This window comes from Malurus melanocephalus, unplaced genomic scaffold, assembly GCF_030028575.1.
Source record: "Malurus melanocephalus ecotype Western Australia unplaced genomic scaffold, MMel_1.1 scaffold_902, whole genome shotgun sequence".
In the NCBI taxonomy this organism is placed as follows: Eukaryota; Metazoa; Chordata; class Aves; order Passeriformes; family Maluridae; genus Malurus; species Malurus melanocephalus.
Genome location: NW_026624134.1, coordinates 5,627 through 20,794, shown reverse-complemented (window position 1 = coordinate 20,794; position 15,168 = coordinate 5,627). Strand labels below are relative to the sequence as shown.

The 15,168-nt window shown below is 50.6% G+C and overlaps 1 protein-coding gene across 1 annotated transcript; it reads left to right on the top strand.

Annotated features, from left to right (window-relative positions):
- Positions 1-6: 6 nt before the first annotated feature.
- LOC130585504 (multivesicular body subunit 12B) lies at positions 7-15,165 on the top strand (the record flags this gene model as incomplete). Its single annotated transcript, XM_057386042.1, has 7 exons — positions 7-67; positions 4,424-4,509; positions 5,537-5,659; positions 11,044-11,151; positions 13,525-13,621; positions 14,654-14,783; positions 15,072-15,165. Coding segments are annotated over exons 3-7 (543 nt in total), but the record flags the coding sequence as incomplete, so codon positions are not given.
- Between the last annotated feature and the right edge of the window lie 3 nt (positions 15,166-15,168).

Genomic DNA, 15,168 nt, shown 5'->3' with positions numbered 1-15,168 from the left:
CCCGATGAGGAGCTGCTTCTGCCTGCGCCGGGGGAGCCGCGACCCGCCGCCCGCCGCCCGGGCAACAGTTAAGTGTCCGTGCAGCCGCCGGGCCCCGCTCCCGGCCCCGCCATCTCCGGTGCTGCGGTGCCCGGCGGCTCGGCCTGGCCGCGGGGAGGGAGGGAGAGAAGGGAAGGGAAGGGAATGGAGGAGCGGCGGGACTCACTCGGCCTTGGCACCGGGCGAGACGAGCGGGCTGAGCCGCGGAGGATCCCGGTGGATCGGCCCGGGCCGGCAGGGCTGTCAGGGCCGGCAGGGCTGTCAGGGCCGGCAGGGCTGTCAGGGCCGGGCGATGCGGGGTCCCGGCTCCGGGCCCGGGGCAGAGCGCCTCGGTGCCTCCGTGAGAACCCGCGGCTCCTCCGAGGCGGGGGTGGCTGCCGGAACGGGCTCGGGGACCATCCGCGGGGTACAGCCTCGGTGACCTTGAGCTGCTCTAGAATKGACTGTAAATTCTTCTTGGTGACGGTTAGAGAAAATAACAAAACCCCCCTCTCTTTTGTGTGGTCTCTTGCTGCCTTTGTAGCATGGGTGTACCCGACTGCCCATTTCTCACCTGTGCTCAGTGCATGCCTCCAGGTATGGCATGGCTGGCTTATAGYGCTGGCCAGAGCAGCGACACAGAGTTACCTGTGTGTGAAGTACTCGCGTCTTCCATCACCGAGGCCTGCACGCTTTCTCTGAGGTTTCTGGGAAGATTTTCAAAGGTCCACCAAGCCTCGGGGTTCCTGCACGCTCCCAGAGCTGGGGCATTCTTAGCTTGGTCACAGTAACACTGCARCCAGACAGGCCAGATGTCAGCAGGTGTGCAGCTGCTCAGGCTAAAGCTTGGGTTTCTCCATTTTGTGTTTGATTTTAACTGAGTGAGAACATGCTCGTTTATTCTTTAGCAAAGCCATGTGTTGTTCGGCAGGTCAGCAGTGTCATACCTATAATTTTTAGCTGAGATAGCCTTCCATACTAGATGAAGGCTTAGCTTGAGCTTCTGGAGATGTGAAATAGAACACACAACATCTTACTCTTGTACCATGAATGCTTCTCTGACAAAGCAAATCCCAGGCTCAACGGTGGCTGTAGCCTCCAGGTACCTGTTCATACCTCTGCCAAGATAGAAATAACGAGATAGAAGTAAATGTCATTTCAGTTATTTTTCCCTGGTGCAAGGTCATGTGTGTGTGGAAACCTATTTTGGTTTGAAACAGGACACTTCAGAACATATGTGTCCATAGTTAGAAGTGCTGTGAAGCAATGCAGGGTCTCAGTTTTGCTGGTTCCATCATTGAAGTTCCTGTTTCCATCCCATTCAGTCACAAAGTGCACATTTTCCAGCTGGTACAGCGCAGCTGTCTCCTATGGAGCCTGTGTGCAGGGGTGATYACAGGCATGCCTTCCATGGGGTGAAATGTGACACTGAAATGGTTCCTGTTTGTGATGGTGGCCTCCAAGGCCCTGAGTCTGATTGCCACTGCGGGCTCCCGTTTTTCTGTTAAAGCTATGTGCTATTTGATGAACAGAAAGAGAAGGTTGGCTGGGGCTGTGTCCTGTTCCCGGRCACGGTGGGAGGTGTGGGTGTGCGGAGGAGTGTGGCACTGTGACTCGAGTTGTGCCAGCAGTGTGAAGGGACGGAGCAACAGGAGCAGTGAGCAGGCACACGAGACACAAAGCGTGGCTGCTTTGTTCTATGGGACTGTTTCCCACAGACTGCAGSGACWCAGGAGGTAGTTGATKTTTTTATTTTCCAGWTTTTCCTTAGCTGATRCTTTGCTGCCTGTGGGAAGAGCAAGTAAGTGTCAAAGTGCAGGGCTTGTAGTTGGAGGAAGGAACAATRAGAACATTCTCCCTCCAAGTCCCTGGCTATTTAACTTAAGAGCTTGACCTGTTTTGCTGGCAGCATGACGTTTCTGTCACAAATACATTGAAAGGCCTGATCTGCTCATGTACCCATCAGCTCTTGAACTTGCTGAACTTGTTGAAAAGAAACACTGAGAGCAAGAAATGCTCTAGGAACGCACAATAATGCATTCATTTCTGAATGAGGGTTCTTCTGCTGTGTATGTGTCCCAGCCAGATCCCAGCAGTGCGTGTGGTCAGTCACCTCRGTGGAGCCAGTAGAAAAGTATGCCTAGGATAAACTAATAAAGGCAGATAAGCTAACAAGGGAACGTGAGAGAACAAGYGAAAAGGGTATAAACAAACTTGGGAGTGCTGGCAGAAGGGGAGGTGTGTGTGACTGTGAGCATGGCCTGTGGGAAGAGGGCTGTGCCAGAGCCTGGCAGAGTCCCAGAAGGGCTCTCCTACAGCGGGGCATCAAACTCCTGCCTTGAGYCATGGCTGGTACAGGGCTGGGAAGCGTTCAGGACAGAGCCAGCAGCATGGCTGCTTGTCCCAGTGAGCATGTCCATCTCCTCCTGCAGCCATCCCACCCTGCTCTGCTGCCTGCTGCCTCAGGCCAGCGCTGGCAGGACGCTCAGGAACTTTTTCTGTTAGGCACACATTGTTTCCCCCCTGGCTTTGTCCCAGAGGCCCCACAGCATTCTGAAGCTTCTTCCTGCCCCAGAGCTCACATCCGGCTTCCCTTGGCTGCTGGGGTGTGCTGGGGACTGGATGTGGCCCTGCAGCTGAGAACCACCTCCAGGGAACATGCTCCCAACTAATGGGAAAAATGTTCTTGTGATTGTTTTGGCCTGTTCCCAGAATGACCCTGCAGTGAGCGGTTCAGCACAGGCAGCTTACTGCAGGATGCTGAGGAGCCATGTCCTGAGCAGAGTGCTCAGCCACAGGATGGTAGATGGGCATGCAGGGCAAACTCACATTGCTTAAGAGAATTGAAATAACAAGCTGCCTAATGAAAGTATTTACAGAATTCTGCTTCTTAATTTAATCTCCTTTTTCTCTGTTTGTATTTTTATTTTTAAGTTTAAAGGTGCAGTAGAAAAGAAACCAAACTTGGTTGGCACCCTCGGGGAGAGGTGCAGTGTAACTAATCGTCTGTGTGGTTGTTCAGCCAGAGACWCCCCTCTGACTTGTGCAGAGTTCACAAAAACATTTATTGCAGTGTGCAAACTGCTCCATATCTGTTCCAGAGCATCCCCAGTACCACCTGCACAGCAGGAAGCTGGGCACAGGAAGGTGCTGGGCACAGGAAGGTGCTGGGATCACTGGGCACAGGAAGGTGCTGGGCTCACAGGAAGGTGCTGGGCTCACAGGAAGGTGCTGGGGCACAGAGGGCACAGGAAGGTGCTGGGCTCTCTGGGCACGGTGCTGCTCAGGGCCCTACGCCGGTGCTGACCCACGTTACCCCATGGTGAGGCAGAGAGCCCCATGCCCAGCGCTTCCCCATAGAGGGGCTTTGTGTGAGCCGGCACAAAGCGAGGATTGATGCAGTTTCCCCACCCCCTCCCGTGCCGAGCAGGGCCATAAATGACTCCCACAAAGGTGCCCTTCTTYCTTCACTGAGAGCWGGRTGCCAGCAGGCTGAGGGGACTGCTCTGCAGCACCGTGTTGTGGGTGGGAGCACTCGCCCCGCTGCTGTGCTGGTGCCAAGGTTCCCCTTGGTTCCCCTGGTCCTCAGCCTTGSCCAGGCTGACCTGGCAGCTGCTCTGGTTGCTGCTGGGGCAGCTGGGCCTCCCTGCAGCTGGCTGCAGCATGGTGAGCTGGGCCTGGGCAGCATTCTGCAGCAGGCACTTCACCAGGGTGCGTTTGCTGGAGGCCAGAGGGTGAGCAGATCTGCTTCCTGCAGTGCGGCTGCAGCTGTGTTGGAACTTGCCCTGTGGTGTTCTTAACAAGCTGGGGAATATCATGGCTTACCTGCATTTCAGTTCAAAAWGGCCTAAGAGAAGCTTATGTCAGCATTCATTATCTCCCAGCTCCTCCCAATGTGTAGTAACAAGTCACCACACTATTGAGAGTGACTTGAAACAGTTTCAGAACATGTTCAYGAAGAACAGATTGTAAATTCTTTGTTACATTGACATTATGATTTTTCCATGCTGTATATTTGAGGCTCTGCATTATTTGCGAGGCATCTGGATGAGCTGGTGGGGTGTCGTGGGGTCTGTTGTGGCTGTGCCAGTGCCTCCAGCGTTCCTGCAGCAGGGTCCTGTGCTCCTTGCCTGCCCTGAGGACATGGAACCTGACCCTGTGGCTCAGGCTCTGCTTCCCATCATGATTTGAGCTGCTTTGGGAGCGAAGAGGGTTCAGTTTGCTGGATGTGTGTCTGGGTACTAAAGCAGAGCTTTCTCCCCAGTTTGTTTTATCTCAAATAGTGTTTGCACCATTACTGGTCACTGGCATCTGTTGTTTTGGACTCCTCAAGTAGTCTGGCTATTCATATGACGTTATTATTATTTACATAGGGCCCAGACTTGCTCTTTTTTATTGCCTGCAGCACGATGTTTGTTCAGACTGGGCATTGTGAAGTGTAAACCCAGGTCCCACTGGCACCAGTACTCACCTCTGCCTTTTCTAGAAGCAGTAAGTAACCAGCCATCTAAATGGCCTAGAAATGCCGGGGTTTGATTGCTCTGAGGAGGGAATTGAGTTAGGCAGCTCTGGTTCRTGGCTTGTCTGGCTGTGCAGCAGTGATGCTTGTTTACAAAAAGCACTGCCCTTTTATCTTGGGGGGCGTGTGGGGGGCGGTTTCCTGGGGCATTCCTGCCTGAAAGCCAGAGAAGACTTGCTTTAACTGGCTGCCTCTGTAGGAGACCACAGGCTGAGGCAGTGGCACCTTTCCCCATCCTCCACCTCGGTTTTTCAGCCCGTTTCTTGTCCTCTCCTCCTGCTTTCTGCAGCAGCATCTCTCCGAAATTGGTTGGTCTTACCTGCTTCTGTCCCTTTTGCACAATTCCCTCCCTGACGTTCTCGGTGGTGTGTCTCTTCTGGAAGATGCTCAGGCCTCCTCCAGGCCTCTCTGCTTTGCACCAGCCCACCCTGTGCTTCTCCTGTGTTCCCTGGTGTTGAGGCTCCCTGCAGTGCGGTTCTGCATCCAGCGCCAGAGACATCTGTGCTGCTCCTTGAAACGTCTGCCTGAGGGGCTCTGATGGGACTGAAGACTCATGGGGGAGCCCCCAGCATGTCTTAACACCCATAGTGGATGGGGAACCTCCCTCTAAAGCCATTAGGAGCAGATTTTTTGCTGTTTAAAATRACAGAGCTGCTTCAACCAGCCTCATTTGGGGATGAAATTTGTTCTCTTTCTGGRAGGGAAGGGATTGAGCTTTGGTTTTCCTGTCATTGCTAGATGGAGACCAGACCATGGAAGCAGCAAAATGAGTCTCAGAGGCTGCCAGCCCAAATTTCAAACCTATTTGGCATTGCACAAGTGTATCCTCTTAYCAAAAGCAAATGAAAGTGCAGAAGGTGTGTCTGGCCTAATCCTGTGTTTACCATGGCTGTCTGTGGTGTGTCAGCACAGGCACTGTGGCATGCATGTGTGCTCTGGGTTCTCTGGCTGCTGCTGGGGTGTGCTCAGCAGTCCTTTAATTGTGCTCCTTCCTTGYAGGATCAGTCCATGATGCCCGAGGTGCGAGATCTCAGCGATGCCCTGCCCGAGCTGCCCATGGATCCCATCACGGGCGTGGGTGTGCTGGCATCCCGGAGCCGAGCCCCCACGGGATACGATGTGGTAAGAGAGCTGCTGCAGCTGCTGCAGCTAATGCATTGCTTCTGCACTAATGAGCCTTTGCTTTGTTGGGAGCAGCATCTCCTCCAGAGAGAACTTGTGGGCAGGCATTTGCTGCCCACCTTTCAGGCCACAGCACTCAGTGCTTCCCTTCAGCAGAGGGCTGTGGGAGCAAGTGTGCCACTTCATGTGTGCCACTCCAGAGCAGCTTAATTTCCTGGAGGAGGGGTTTTCAGAAATAGCTGGCCACTGTGGCATGCAAATTTAATAATCCTAGTAACATTCATCCTGAAGGAGTCCTAAGTATTGTACAAATTATATCTCTAAATAAATGGATCCCGCATCAGCTGTTTAATCCCACATATCAGCACTACACAATGATGATGAGAAGCTCCAGAATGGGAATCAAAGAGTTTTGTATCCAGCTGGAATTGCAAGGATGATTTGGATAGGCAGAATGCAAATCTCTAAACTGAGGTTTGGCGGGAGACTGGCAGCAGGRAGAGGCAGCTGAATACAGCAGAGATCAATGTGTGAATACATAAAGGGGTGTGACTGTTCAACAGCTGCTTGTTCCTTGAATCAGTTGCTGTGTAACCAGCAGCAGGATGTTTCTTCTGAAGATTAGTGTCCCAAACTGTGAAATATAAAATACTGACCTTGCTGAGCTCTATAGAGAAAGGTTTGGCCTGTAGTTCATCTGCTCCCTTTTCTATGTGTCCTGCTCCTATTGTGCTACATCACACCTTGGGTTTCCAGAACCACACAACTTCTGTGGTGGGAGTGGAAGCCAGCTGACTTGAGGCTTTGCTCACACCTCCTCAGCTCTTTGCATACTTTATTCAATGTGAAGAAACAAAATGGATCAAGCTGAGGTAAGGATGCAAGGTGGGGAATTATGAAAAGGCTCCTTAAAGATCTGGGAGGTTTTTTACATTTACTGTGTTTTTCCAAGTGCTCATTACCTGTGTGAGCCAGGCTGTGTAATTAGTTGCTTGCCCCCTGATAAAGAAGCACGGGACAGTGTGAGACTTGTGATAACAGAATTGCATTTTGCCTAAATGGCTGGGCAGAGAGAGCGCTCACCCCAGATAGTCTGTCTGTGGCTTAATRGGGAGTTGAAGCACTAACACAGGTTAAACAAGATAAAAGAGTCTTGCTGTGGCTTAATCCAATTAYGGTGGTGGTGTAATGCTGGTGAATGTGGGTCGCTCTCTCCTCAGGGCACAGTGTGGAGCTGCCTTTGCTCTGGTTCTGCTGTCTCACTGTGTGTTCACAAAGAGCCCTCAGAGCAGGCTGTGGGGCAGTGCTGCTGTCCCTGTGCTTCTCCTCAGACAGGCTGTGGGGCAGTGCTGCTGTGCTTCTCCTCAGACAGGCTGTGGGGCAGTGCTGCTGTCCTTGTCCTCAGAGCAGGCTGTGGGGCAGTGCTGCTGTGCTTCTCCTCAGATCAGGCTGTGGGGCAGTGCTGCTGTCCTTGTCCTCAGACAGGCTGTGGGGCAGTGCTGCTGGCTGCTGTCCTTGTCCTCAGTGTGGCTCCAGCACTGACCCTGTCAGGCCAGCAGTGCACCTGGCTGATGCCTCCACCCTTGGTGTCCTGTGCCCCAGGGTGAAGGGGCCATGCTGAGTGTCACCCTGATGTGACAGGGGACAGTGGCATGCAGGACTGTGCTGCTCTTGCCTGTTTTGTGAAGGTGGCTGGTCTGTGAGTCAGTGCCCTGGAGCAGTGTGTGTATGCCAGGTTGCCACTTCTCCATGGGCTCTCTGGAATCTGCTCTGGCCTGGTGGAAGCATGAAGCCTAAAGTGCATGAGTGCATTGCTCAGAGCAGCAAAGAAACTGCTCTGAGACATGGGCAGTGTGCAGACCTGGGTGATGTTGGGATGTGTGCTTCTCCAGATACACCATTTCCTTAGTGAGACACTGGCTGCTGTAAAGCCTTGAGGAAGGCAGTTGTGGCAGGTGCATCCCGAAGCGTGCTCCCTAAAACCCTCCTAGCTGSAGGTGCACACTGCACTCTGGAAAGGAGAATCACTCTCATCTTTTGGGATGTTTCYTGAGATGTTGTAGTCCTCTTAGGGATCCAATGGCGTTTGTGTCACTACAGCATCCTGCAGCTTTCAGTTGCACAGGTGSATTCAGAGTTGCATGGTAAAGTATTTCTTCATGTAGTTTCGCTGATGGTTTCAAGTTTTGCAATGAAGTACCCAGCTCTTTCTGAAACGCCTGTGTTATTTACAGGCTTTACCAGTTCCCCTTTCATATGTATCCTTCTCCAATAAACAACTTCCTTTTCCCTTTCATCCTCTKTAAAAGAAATCCTCAGAGGCATGGGTACTTCATCCCAGATGTAAATTAAATGTCTGGAGATGTCCAGGTCCATTTGCCAGGTTCACATGGAGCCCCAGAGCTCAGCCCTGCTGCCCATCCAGGGATGGCACGTGGCTGTGCCTGGGAAGGTGTCTTGGCAAATGGGCCAGAGATCTTTCTTCCTCTGTAGTTCTTTAGTTACTCCATAATGTCTATTGCCTTTGTGTTTGCTTAGAAAACAAACACACTACTGGCACTTGTAATGACTGGCCGAGCCTTCTCACATCTGAAGCACCAAAGACTTCATTTTGCCAAAATATACAGTGTGTCTGAACTTAGATTCCTGAAAATCCGACCAAACTGGCAAGACTGAGTGTCTGGGCAGGGAGGAGAGGTAGGAGGCAGAGCCTGGGGTAGGAGGAGGTGTGGTTCCCATGCAGCTGTGTTCTTTGCTGCAGGCTGAGCACCAGCTGCATGGTGGGGTTTGCTCTGGGGCAGAACCTGAGCAAGCTGCTCACAGCAGGAGCAGCCCTGACTCTGCCACAGGGGTAAATCTCCCTGTTGGAGCAGGGAGTTTAAAGGGCCCCTTGCTGAAGGGCTGGCTGKGGTAGCAGTAACCCCATTCTGACTGCTGTGGAGCAGCACAGTCCTGTGCTGTACTTGCTGGGGTGTCAGTGCCTTCCTGGTGTCACTCTGTCAAGGCCATCTGTTCGAGGCACWTGGCTGAGGAGTGTCTCCCCCAGCTCCATGAGGACAAGGACCATTTCTTGTGCCCGGGCACTGGGTACTCAGTGCCAAGTGCCATATCCTCTGTCTGGCACGTTCCTTGCCTCTGAGCCAAGGGCAAGCTGGGGCTGCAGAGTGCCTGTCCTGCTGGCCAAGTCTGCTGTGGCCTCTCCCACTTGGCTCCTGTCCCGAGGGCATGCTGCTCAGGCACAGCTCTGCTTCCAGAGCTGCTGGGCCTTCTCCTTCCTTGCAACAGCCCACCAGGTGATGCAAGAAGTTTCCTGTTTATATTGCTCTGCTTACTTTCCCCATCAGTTTTCCAACAAGTTCATGGGTGTTTACATTCTTCAGGCTCAGAAAAGGTCTTCAGTGGGATGATGTGAAGGCAGAGCACTCAGGGTGCATTGCTGGGGAAGTTGCCTGCAACTGTTACACTTTGACAACTAGAATTAGATATTTGATGCATTAGAACGGCAGGGCTTTTCATGACAGAGAGTTTGGTTGGAGGTTTAGAGGTGTTCTCCTTGTTAGGTTGGATTGTGGCAGTGCCAGATCTCCCTGCAGAGGGGCAGCAGTGCCAGCACGAGGGCCCTTCAGATGGCTGGGCTGTGATCCGGCTGTGCCCTGCCAGGGGTGGGGAAGATGATACTGATTGATGTGATATACATCCACCTCAAAAATGTGGTGTTCTTGTAAGTCGTGAAGTCCCTTRAGTTTGAAGAGGTTAGATAAAAAGTGCATTTGATAGCAAGTTGTAGCACCAGTTTTGCAGTTGGATATGTTGCTGCCTGTTGATTTTTGGGCATCTTAACAAAACTGGCTAGCACAAAACTTGAATCATATCAATTAACAAAGTGAAGAAATCKGGGTCTAGTCCTTCTGTTTCCCACAAGGTCTGGAGTTCAAGCTGGCTGTTCATATATGCCAACAGGTTTCCCAAGCAGACTGTTTCCTGAATACCACCAGGACTGACTCTACCTGTTGGGGAGGGAGATGTATGTAGATTTTACATATCCCTAAACCAGCATTTCAGGAAAGATTTGAATTCAAGGAATTCAAATAAGCAAAAAACTTCACCAAAGTTCTGTTCTAAAATATGACTGTTTAAAAATCAGGCATGTTTGTTTGCACGAGCGTGAACACAAAAGCTGCGTGTGTTGTGCAATGGCTTGAGCTGAGCTGGGGTTTTTGAASAGCAGTTGCCCAAATTTGAGGAGCAGTCAGTGCACTTTGCTGCTTTGATCAGGCTGTAAATGTGCATCTCTGCTGCACTCAGGATAATCGGGGCCTTGTCAGCACACAGCTYTTGCTTCCTGCACCCTGCACAGTCTCTGCTCAGCTAACAGGGGTGTGAACAGTGCCAAGAAGTGTCAGCTCTTTGTTATCAGCTGCTCTGGGGCCAAGGGCTCCTCAGTGTGATCAGACTCACAAGAGCTGCAGTGGAGCACTTTGCCCCATGTGAGAGGCCTTGGGCAGAGGGTCAGAGGTGCTTCTGTGGAGCCTCAGACCCTGCTGGAGTCTCCTGTCACAGACGTCAKTTGGGTGTCAGTCTGACCTTGTTCCTGCTCCCCTTCTTCTTGTGTTTGCCTTCTTGTCTCCTCTCTTACTCAACAGCAAGCATTTTGGGACCAGGGCTCTTTCCAGCTTGCTCTGTGCGTGGTGAGTGCTCAGCTGCTCAGAGTAGAGCCCTTCCCCTCGCATGGTGCTGCCTCCTGCCACTCCTTGAAGCAGCTTGAAGTGACATTTTCTCCTGCACATCATGCTGTGGAGGGTCCAGGGTCTGTGTCCTTACCCTGCACCATTGTGTGCCATCAGTTTGGCTGGATGTGGGGTTGGTTGGAGAGGGACATTTGCAGGCTGTGTCCTTGCATGCAGCACTGCTGCTAAAGCCCACTAATGGCCAGGGAAGCAGCTTTTTGACCTGGGAGCCAGAATTCCATGGAGACTTTCTATGAAAATAGTCCCAAGGTGGCTGAGTTTCTGTGCTCTATCTTCATGAACCCTCACAGTGTGCCCAGTGTGCCCTTGCATATAGGGTGGTAATGAGTGCCTTAATGTGCTGACTTTTCCAAACTATTGTTTGGGGAATGTAACCGAAGTTGCAGTTTCCTCATTAGAGTAGCCTTTGTCAGAGAATCTTTAATCAAGTGTCCCCCAAGAGACAGCATTTTTAGAACTTCTTTTTATACCTCCTCTTGAAAGTTCTTTGCACTGCACCTTGTGAAGAAACTAATGAGATGCTGTGAAAGTTGGGGCTGCTGTTAATTAGGAGAGGTCTGAGGAAGAAGTACTGCACCTGTATTAACTTTATCTTGGCTCACATGTCTCCTCTCTCCCTCTGTCTGTTSTTTGCAGGTTGCACAAACAGCAGATGGCTTGGATGCTGACCTGTGGAAAGATGGCTTATTTAAATCCAAGGTCACACGGTACCTGTGCTTCACGAGATCATTTTCTAAAGAAAATGTAAGTCTGTTTGCTGAATGTCTGCATGATTTGCATCTGTGCCTGGTATGCTCTTACCCATAAGATGATTCATTTTATGGAGCCAATTATAATTCAAGCAGGCGTTTCACTCAGTTCGGGTGAGTAAGGAKGCAAACTGCAATGGCAGGATATTTGCATTTTGCCTGTGTTTCCCATGGAAAGAAATTGCTGACAAAATCTTCTGCAGTAAGAGAAGCAGAAAAGGGAATGTTTGCATTTTGGCAGCCTCTCGCACTTGTTTACTGCTGCAGCAATGGGTGCTGCACACTCATGGTGCTGATGGATTCCTAACCCAAATTACCTGAAGAGACACACACTGCAGGTAGTGTTGGTGAAGGAAATGTTGGTTTCTGAATCCAGGRCATCATGTATATTTTATTGCAGAATTAGCTTGCTTTCTTTGTTGGTTTTGGTGCTGATTCTTGATAACGTGGCAACATTGTGCATATGCTACCACATTCTTGTAATCTGGTCTGACTATTAAGTATAAGTGACTTATACTGTGTGATTAGCAGCTGTTGTCTGCCCACACTTTCTGTGGAGGAGAGGAGACTGTGTGCAGCAAGAGCTTCCTGCGTTCTGCTGCAGTTTGGCTTGAGGATACAGTGCAAACTTTCTTTTTCTGGAGGAATTGTTGGCTTCTGCAATGAATGCACTCCATCTAGTGGGTAATCTGCTTTTGGTCGTGCTTTGTGTATTCACGGCACTCCATTGGCAGGGTCTGGAGGTACCATTTTGTACTGTGCTTTCACTGTGACAGAACAGAGAAGTGATGGCAGCTTCAGAGCTGCTCACGGGTCCTGGCAGAAGAGCTGGGGCTTGTCAGCTCCCAGCATTTGACTTATTCCATCCACCTTCCTGCCTGCCTCTAGATTAAAGTAAAGCTCCAGAGCTCGGGGAAATACCACTCTGTGGGTGGATTGACAATAATTGTGTTTTGCATCCTGCAGTACATGCAGTTGCATGAATAGCAGCCTGGAATAGGCAAGGAGGTTGTTAAATAGGTTTGGGTTGATTTGAATATTAGATTTATCTGTGGCTACCTGAAATGTGAAGTTGTCAGAAATAATTACAGGACAGTAGCAGGGCTGGCTGCAGTGACGGTGTAAATACCCTCAGTTGGTGCCTGTTGGACTTTTGGCAGGTACCCTGGGCTCGGCATGGTTTGGGAGTATCTTGTTCATATTGGTGAGACATGAGTTAAAGCAGAAGCTTCCCCTTCCCTCAGTCCTCTTGGCTCAGGGGGTATATGATGGTGCTGTGCTGTTGGGGACATCTGAGGCCTAAAGCACCTCAGTTCCTCATCTGGGAGGAAAGGAGGTGGGAGGCTGCTTTCTCTCCCCTGGGTGCTGATGTGTTCTGCACTTTGGAACTTTTACCATACAGGGGTTTCTTTTGTATTTAGCAAAGCACTTGGAACTCTTTGTCCTCAAGAACGTGTTGTAGTAAGCAGAGTTAATGCACCTCAGATATTTGGGTTATAGCAGAGTCAGTCTACAGTGTCTGTTTAACAGAATCATCATTCTCAACCGTTTTCAGTGTCAAACATTTACAAGGACRTTGCTGTATCTGAGTGTGGGGATGAAGTTTTAATTGTTTTGTGTAGTGTTTCTATTAAAAAGGCTTTGCAGTATCTAAAAGGTGTTCTTCTTTCATATGTCAACCCAGACTCCTGGCAGCAGTGCTGGCTTCGTAGAAAGCTGSACAGAAAATCCGATCTCTAAACTGTTGTGGAGGCTGTCACTCTGAATTGTGCTCTGAGCTCTTCAAGCCTTGATTAACAGGACAAGGCATGAGTTCAAAATTCATATGGACTCCAAATGAAGTTCTTTGTTCCAAATGGCCTGTGCTTCTGGAATGCACTGCATTTGGAGCTAGAACCCTGTCTTCAGTACTAATTAGCTAATGCATGTAATAACTTTGGCTGTTTGTGCATCAGCCATCATCCTGTAGTGCTTTCTGCTGTTACTGTCATGGAAATGTTTGTGTTGCTGTTGTAGAGTGTGTAAGAACTGAGGTGACCTGCTCAGTGGATCAGCTGGTGGAAGTAGTACTTCAAACTGCCTTGCTTCAAAGGGGAGAATTTGGTTGTGTTTCTGAGGATCTGGAAGTGTGGCAGTGGATGACGTGGTGGGATTTTGAATGCTGAAAGTTGTGCAATGTTTCCTACTCAGTAATTGTTTGGTTCCTGCAGAGAGGGCAGTTGCAAGGGTTGACTTGGTACGTTCTAATCATTTCTAAAGCTGTGGTCAGATACAATGACAAGGCATCTCAAGGTTTGGCAGGTGGGAAAATCTGGGGTTTAATTTGGTGACATTGTCATAATAAACTGTTTCTTTCCTCCCTCCGAAGAGTCATTTAGGCAATGTCTTGGTTGATATGAAGCTCATTGATATCAAGGACACTTTACCTGTGGGYTTCATCCCCATCCAGGAGACAATTGATACACGTAAGTTGGCATCTGTTCCTCAGTCCCACTCTGACAGTGCCTGGGTGGGCAGGAGGGCTGTGGCCCAGGTACAGGGCTGTGTCCCAGGCCATGGAGGATTGTGTCCCAGGTAGAGGGTTGTGTCCCAGGCCATGGAGAGTTGGGCTGTGTCCCTGGCCATGGAGGGTTGTGTCCCAGGTAGAGGGTTGTGTCCCAGGCCATGGAGGGTTGGGCTGTGTCCCAGGCCATGGAGGGCTGTGTCCCAGGCCATGGAGGGCTGTGTCCCAGGCCATGGAGGGTTGTGTTCCAGGTAAAGGGTTGCTCTTGGCACTGCTGCTCTCTGGGATGGCATGTGCACATTTAGGGGCAGCTCTGGGCTGCAATGAAACAGCTTTTGTTTTTCCTGTACTCCTCAGGCTGTTTAATGGGGCTGGCTGTGTGTCTTTGCTTGCCTGCTAGAGTCACACAGCTCCAGRGCAGGAAGGGACTGTTGTTCTTTTCATTTTGAAGAGTGGACTGGGCCTGGCAGGAGCAGAGTGGCTGTGCTGAGGGCTGTTCACAAATGCACTGAAAGGAAGGCTCCTCCCAGTGGGTTGGAAGTGGCTGGTTGGAATCCCGTAGCACAATGAACTGACTGGTTGTATCACATGCTCCCAGGTGCATTCCTACAKGCAGTGCTTGWGGGAGGAATGTTTAGTCATGGCTGYCCAGRCCAGTGAGGCAAACATCACCTGAAAGAGGAAGGGAGTGTGAGAGACAGGCAGAAGGGGCAGAGTCACTGACTGTCCTGTGCTGTGGGCCAGCACTGGGGCACACATGGGAGCTGATCTGTGCAGCAGGCAGGAGGGGATCTGGTTACTGCAGTGCCACTAACACATCTCCTGATAGAACATTCCTCACTGAATGGCACTGCACTGCATGGTTTGTTGACATGTTTGTTCTTTGGCACCAGTTCTGCCATGATTATCTGTGTAGTGTCTGGAGAGATTATAAATAACATTTATACCCTAATCTTGCATGAAGCCCACCCTGTATTCTGGGTTGTTTTTGCAGAAGAAGTAGCTTTCAGAAAGAAGAGGCTGTGCATTAAATTCATCCCTCGAGATTCTACAGAGGCAGCAATCTGTGATATCCGARTCCTGGGGAGGTCTAAGCAAGCCCCTCCTCAGTACACGTTCATAGGGTAAGTACCCCTCACTCCTGTGGGGTTGTTGTGAATGTGTTGTACCAAAGCAAGGCACCCTGTGCTCCTGTAATTACCAAGCAGTAACGTGTAAGAGCTGAAGTTTGTCATTAGAAAACTCCAAGTGTTAATGTGTTTGATGTAGGAATTAATTTGCCTCCCCCCTTTTCTTTGAATTGCACTGATTGTCACTGACCAAGGTGTTTGTGAAACACATCAGTGCCCGGTGCTGGTGCACGTGTGCAGCATTTGTTTGTGCCATTGATGCTCTGTGTCTGGCTTCCCCAGGGAGTTGAACAGCATGGGCATTTGGTACCGCATGGGCAGAGTTCCTCGCAACCACGACTCTGCACAGCCTGCAGCTCCTCCTGCCCCAGCTCCAGCT